At 39.8% G+C, this 6,900-nt stretch overlaps 1 protein-coding gene across 2 annotated transcripts; it reads left to right on the top strand.

The window, feature by feature from the left end:
- The first annotated feature begins 584 nt into the window (after positions 1 to 584).
- On the top strand, positions 585 to 5,667 carry LOC124252997. Of its 2 annotated transcripts, none has more exons than XM_046686712.1 (4): positions 585 to 739; positions 1,089 to 1,272; positions 2,637 to 2,797; positions 5,253 to 5,667. In XM_046686712.1, exons 1-4 carry the CDS (start codon positions 691 to 693, stop codon positions 5,360 to 5,362), a joined length of 504 nt encoding a protein of 167 aa, XP_046542668.1. In that variant the 5' UTR covers positions 585 to 690; the 3' UTR covers positions 5,363 to 5,667. The 2 variants fall into 2 exon arrangements, with proteins under 2 accessions (XP_046542668.1, XP_046542667.1); XM_046686711.1 differs by having other exon boundaries at positions 5,247 to 5,667.
- The last annotated feature ends 1,233 nt before the right edge of the window (positions 5,668 to 6,900 follow it).

Below are 6,900 nucleotides of genomic sequence, written 5' to 3'. Positions count from 1 at the left end.
ACTCTCAAGTCAAAGAAAAAGAAATATCCACACCTCCAGAGAGAACTGTCCACCCTGAAACATAGACTTGCGCTTGGAGACATTGATATGTTGTAACTACTTAGATCGAGTATGGAATGAATGATATGGAATTGAACTAGCTTGAATGTTTGAATATGTGTAACAGAATTGTAACTCTATAGTGATATTGATGAAACAATTAATCAATCTTGTCAGAATTAAATTGTACATATAATAGAATACATATTTGTAACTGGTAATGTTTGGTGCAATATTTAATATATTGATATTTCATATGATAAGTTTTCATCAAATAAATTATGTCATGAAATGTTAAATATTAGTTTAGACTTATTTCGTTTCTTTACCACTTCAACTTTTTTTATCAACCTTGTGCGTGTTAAAACATAGAACGGCCTTTGTTTGTCTTTTGAAGGTAATCCCCCACAGGCTCACTCCTGTGTTTTTAGAATTCTACTTCATGGGAACTAACCTCTAAAATGTGTGCGAACTAATAAATCATATCCAAAACAGTGCTTTGTACACAAATCTACGTACTTCCTGGTAAACATAGTCGACCGTTGTTTCACCGACACTGCATTCAAGGTGTGAGCCTTTCAACAGATCTACAAGGACTCACCACTCACAGGCATCCACGGTAGAGGGGACAGTAGCGTGGTCAGCTGCATCATGCGGACAACGTTCAACTTACTGATTCTGCTATTTCTTTGGATGGAAGGTGGGTTTCCAAAATGGCATATTTTTTTAGTAAACTTGAAAACAGTGAAAGAATGGATAAATTAAACATGCTATAATACCTCGAACTGTCTGGAAGTGTATCGGTGTATAGATTGTATCGGGGACCAGTTCAGTGCCTTGAGCATGTACTATTTGCGTGGATATGTGTGCTATATAAATATCCTATAATAATATTAAAATAATGCTTTTAATTAATTTAAAAATTGTTCTTGATTTATGCCGTTCAGCATTATCCCAGCTTTAATGACGGAAGTATGGCCCATTGTTTTTGCCCCTGTAGTCGTCATGGAATAATTACGTTGTACACGCTCTCCACGTCTTACTTCCAGCGTCTGAAGGTGGCTGGACTTGTAAACAGTACCTCTCCCACGGTAGTAGCTTTTACATCACTTACTACTGCCCTCATTACTGCTGCGGTTCACTATATGACGACGACTGCTGCTTCTACGACCCACGTAGTTCCTGGAGTTCTTGGACCACTTCGAGCACTTCGAGCCCGTCGCGCTGGAGTGGGTAAGTCACATATATGTACGTACATGTTTGCCATGAGGCCACAGAATAGCAGGATATTAGTGAAAGCTCTTCTTGTGTAGTGTCTAGTTGTGCTATCATATCACATTGTCTTGTGCACGTCCCAGCCATCTTCTTGTTATATCACACCTTCTTGCTCACTTTCTTATGATTACTTCATCTCATTATGGGTAAGCCCGAGCTGCCCTGGGGCGATCCGGTAGCCTAGTGGCTAAGGCGTTCGCTCGTCATGCCAAATACCTGGGTTCGATTCCCCACGTGGGCAAAAATGTGCGAAACCCATTTCTGGTGTCCCCCGCAGTGATATTGCTGGAATATGGCTACAAGCTACAAGCGGCGTAAAATAAAACTCATTCACTCACTCACTCAGAGCTGCTATGTTAAATTACATCTTCATGTGTAGTTCCTAGCCATATCGTCATGCTATCATTCCTTATTATGTAGCTTCTACTTTTGCCGTTATTGTATGGCATCTACTTCTGTGGCTCCTTGACATGTACTGATGACACATTTTCTTTAGTAGCTCCAAATCATATTATTGTACAATCTCACCTTAAGTGTCTCTGTGTGAAGTCTGTTTATAACTTCTCTTCTTATGTTCCTCTGTGTGACTCAGTGATATTACATGTTCACCTACAGTTCATACACGTCTACCTATTCTTGTGTAGCCCTGATTGCCTTCATATTATTGTCAAGGTGTCATATATTCTCGTCTACCTCCGAGTAGTGTCATCATGATGTCACACATTCTTGTGTACCTCCGAGTAATGTCATCAAGATGTCATATATTCTTGTGTACCTCCGAGTAATGTAATCATGATGCCACATAGCTTGTGTACCTCCGAGTAATGTCATCATGATGTCACATATTCTTGTGTACCTCCGAGTAGTGTCATCGTGATGTCACCATAGTGAAATATATTCTTGTGTACCTCCGAGTAATGTCATCGTCATAATGTCATATATTCTTGTGTGCCTCCGAGTAATGTCACCATTGTGAAATATATTCTTGTGTACCTCCCAGTAATGTCATCGTCATTATGCGTTATCACATTTTTATAATTCTTTTTGTTTTAGATCTCTCATTGTGTCTCATCCTTTCGTGTAATTTTGAATAATCTCGTCAGCAATTGATTAAATTGTACATACCAAGAAACGTTTCCAGATAGCAATATGAAAAAGGATAATTGTGATACACGTGGTCATATTTGCCATTTCTCGAATTTTCAGTTGTCCGTATTGAAGTGTTACCATGACTATGGCCATTTTCAGTCAAACTGAATATATTGTTCGAGACCTATCTTTCCATGGCGTTAACGTTATATATTTACTTTGAACCCTTTCAGCTCCTCATCCAAATCTAGTCCCAGCAATGTTGGAAAGATTGTGGGGTATTCGATCGGCGGCATTGCAACATTTCTTACATTAGTTTGTGCCTGCTTGTCAATCAGCAAGAAGAAAAGCAGGGTACAATCATACCCAAGGAATCTGGATACCCACCCAACAGGTACGTGTGTTCGTCATACCAATACCGTCATACCACCACAAATACCTTCGTACCACTACCAATACCTTTATACCACCACAAATACCTTCATACTACTACTAATACCGCCATACACCACCAGTACCTTCATACCACCACCAATACCTTAATACCACCACCAATACCTTCATACCACCACCAATACCTTCATACCACCACCAATACCGTCATACCACCACAAATACATACCTTCATACTACTACCAATGCCTTTATACCACCACAAGTACCTTCATACCAATACCAATACCGTCATACCACCACCACTACCTTCCTACCACTACCAATAGCTTCATATCACTACCAATACCGTCATACCACTACCAATTCCTTCATACCACCACAAATACCTTCATACCACTCTTACTCAGAAGTTGTTTGATCAAGGTTACAACATTCACGGCCTGAGTAAAGCTTTCATACGTTACGGTGGACATATGGAGGACATTTCGAAACTTGATGCATCTGTGACAAAGATGATGTCCAGTGGGCCAGGATATAATCACCTTTTCGCACATGCGCACTGGATTGTCTGGCCCAGACTTGGTTTGTTTACAATTAACATCGTACAGATGTAGTACTGCTGTAACAAATATATGCTCATGATGTAGTCACAGCTGTACAATCATCTCTGCTTTTAGCAAAGATTTCTTATGAATGAGGAAAGACTTTTGTCACTTCTATCTACACTTGCCGTCTTGCCGTAGTTCTGCTAAAGGTATATTTATAAGAATTCCAAGAACAGTCAGAAATCATCACATTTAGTTTCCAGGGCCTCCTTGCACAAAGCACTAAGGTGATCGTAAGTCACTAAGGTAGCCTTAGTGCAATGTTAAAGAATGGGTGTTAAGGTTAACCTTAGTAACGGTTGCTTCGTGAAAGGTACCTCTGGCCCACAGTAACTCCGAGTTACGGGTGTGACCCAGTTGTTTCACAAGCAAATATCCAGTTCACGTTATTGTCAGAAAAAAATCATCACGGCCCCTGTATGAAGTTATGGAGTAACGTCCTCTGTGGCAGAGGCAGTTGCGTGGAACCTGCTGCAATCCGAAACCTGTCACATTCCACCTACAAAGCAATTGTTAAATGTATTCCATTCATCATCATTATCATCATCATCATCATCATCATCATCATCATCATCATCTTAACTATAGTCATGGCCAATATTCTGAATTACGAGGGTATTTCGCTTGCCCTGTTCAGGATGTCAAATTGGTGTATTTCGCCCGTTCTCGAGGCACTCTTCAAGTCAACCACATTGATCAGTACGTGCAGTATACCTCGTGTTCTGCACAAGGTGAGGTTCCCTCCGGCCGTTAGTCACTACACAGGTTTTATCAAGCTTTGTTTGCTCAAGTACAAATATTCGACGCTTTTTTACTTGATGAAAGACATACAAATCCGAGAACATTAGATTCTGTTCAATTTTAAGGAAAGATGTACTGTAAATGTTAAACTGCCAAGACATATCGGTCCCGACACATTGGTGGTTCATCCTTGCTCTGTTTGTCCTGAAGCTCTGATTAAACGGATAGATCGAACAAAAAGCCAGCCTCAAACCCCAGGGTAATAAATCCCTTCAATCTGAGTTCTCTTTCCGATAGCAACTTGTATGACAAGGTACAACGGTAACTGTACATTTTATTTCAAATTTTATTCCGTATTTTAGGCCGGATGGCCCATAGTACTATTTTGTTGCAAGGTATACAATCGTTGTCACATGACCAAAATTACATTAAGAAGATCTTAAGCTAAATATTTTTAGCAGATATATAGATGTTAATATACGTAATATATTTACATCATGTGTGTTTAATATTTGTTGCAAAGTTAATGTAATTTTACAATATTTTTTGATGGACAAGAAGTATTCATTACGGAGTAGAGAATATCTATTACAGATAAAGAAAACATGGTATTCATTTTCTACAACATTCATATCACAGTGCAAACAAATAGATTCTATATTAGAATTATCATTGACTTTCTTTTTACGTTGTTGATTTACCCTGAAATCATGAAGAGATATACGAAATTTACACATCGATCTAACTAAGTTTCTATTTTCAAGTTTATGGATATATGTTTCGCATTGGAATAAGTTCTTTATACTAGAATAGTGTGACAAATATGATGATGATTCAATACTTTGCTGCCAGGATTGAATGTACATATCAACGGTAACTGTGTAAACAGCAGACAACATTCTTCAATAAAAGTTATATTTTATCAATAAAATCATGCATAATGACTAACGTCCGAAGCTACAAGGTCAAATACGAAACCACATGTCAACCTTTAGCCCTGACACGCAACTTCCTTAAGTGGCATTTAGAAGCTGGTATGATGAAGAGGTATGATGATGTACTGACAACTACACAGCGCTCAGCTACGTCCTCAACTTTCAGTTTCAGGTATCACCTCCTCTAACCAATATCCAGGGACTACCGGCCCAGCATCAACCTCACCATCAGCTGCAAGGACACCGGCACAGTCAGCACTGCCAGGCATGATCCATGTCTAGATTAGACAAGATAAATGACCATCCGCTCTTCTTCTTCAGAGATGTGGAATGACTTGGTCAGCGAATCAACAGCGATCATGTTGTTTTGTCAGTACTACCGATAGGCCAGAATATGCCTAGTACAGTTTTCACGAACATTTGGTGTCGTCACGGATTTTCAGTGATCCATTTATAATTTTCATCGCCTTTTCCCGTTTTATGCTCGATAGAATCTGTTTCGTCAGATAACCGAAACTGGTGAATGTCTGTTTTTGACTATTAATATTCAGAATACATTTGAAATAAAATGTGTGTATTTTCTCGTTTCGAGGTGTGCTGTCTTTTGATCAGTATTTATTTGTGTGACAAACATATTTGTCATAATCGGTCTTCAGAAATGGTAGCTCTAAGTGAGAACGATTTGACAAACAACTTGAAGCCATAACGTCATTAGAGACCAGGAAGCGGTTGTTTGAGTATTTCCAATAGGGCCATAGTCAATCACATTGTCAGGTTCCTCTGGTAGCAGCGACGATAAACATCACAGGCTCGTGTAGCACGTGATGCATTTAGTTCAGGGGCTGCGTGCTCCGTTGTGGAATGTTCGATATAATTCAGTCTGGACCAGACAATCCTGTGACCAACATTATGAACATCGATCTGAGCAATTGGGATACGATGACATGTGTCCACCAAATCAGCGAGCCTGACCAACCGATCCTGTTAGTCGCCTCTTACGACAGGCATGGGTTACTGAAGACCAAATCCATCCCGGACCTTCATGGGTTTTGTCCTGTGCATCTAGCTCTTCCGATATCACGCCAATAGAGGATAACTGGTGTACGACAGAGGAGAAGCGTCATGCAGTACAAAGTGCCACAGCGTGTCTTAGAGGAGCGTGTATTATTGGCGAAGTGGGACCGCTAATCCAATGCTATCATCGAACTTGTGTCAAGAGTTGCGTCAGGAGGTCACACAGAAAAATTGATTCCATTACCGAGGTGCTATGGAAGCGTTCAAATAAATTGTTATCAGACCTACCTCAGTGAGTGAAAAGTTGTGCACGGCTTAACCATCCTAAACGATGGATGTTATGGTAGAATATGGTCACCCTTTTCGCGTACAGTTGGTGCTGTCATCACTGATCATTACCCAGCCACTGATATAATTGTAACTGCTATTTTTCCTTTTACGTCAGACATGAATCTGTTTCGTCAGATAACCGAGACTGGTGAATCTCTGTTTTGACTATTAATATTCAGAATAAATTTGAAATAAAATGAGTGACTGTATTTTCTCGTTTCGAGGTGTGCTGTCTTTTGATCAGTATTTATTTGTGTGACAAATATATTTGTCATAACCGGTCTTCAGAAATGGTAGCTCTAAGTGAGAACGATTTGACAAACAACTTGAAGCCATAACGTCATTAGAGACCAGGAAGCGGTTGTTTGAGTATTTCCAATAGGGCCATAGTCAATCACATTGTCAGGTTCCTCTAGTAGCAGCGACGATCAATATCACAGGCTCGTGTAGCACGTGCTGCATTTAGTTCACGGGCT

The sequence above is a fragment of the Haliotis rubra genome, unplaced genomic scaffold (assembly GCF_003918875.1).
Source record: "Haliotis rubra isolate DU_JTF1 unplaced genomic scaffold, ASM391887v1 Scf53, whole genome shotgun sequence".
NCBI classification, from domain to species: domain Eukaryota; kingdom Metazoa; phylum Mollusca; class Gastropoda; order Lepetellida; family Haliotidae; genus Haliotis; species Haliotis rubra.
Note: the sequence above shows the minus strand (reverse complement) of the source record. Positions and strands in the feature narration are given on the sequence as shown.

Bases quoted from the DNA above. Each gene is read 5' to 3' on its own strand.
- LOC124252997 (XM_046686711.1), top strand. From the start codon at position 691: ATGCGGACAACGTTCAACTTACTGATTCTGCTATTTCTTTGGATGGAA. The intron at 740-1,088 runs GTGGGTTTCCAA...TCTTACTTCCAG, and splicing joins GCTATTTCTTTGGATGGAAG to CGTCTGAAGGTGGCTGGACT. The intron at 2,798-5,246 runs GTACGTGTGTTC...CTCAACTTTCAG, and splicing joins TCTGGATACCCACCCAACAG to TTTCAGGTATCACCTCCTCT.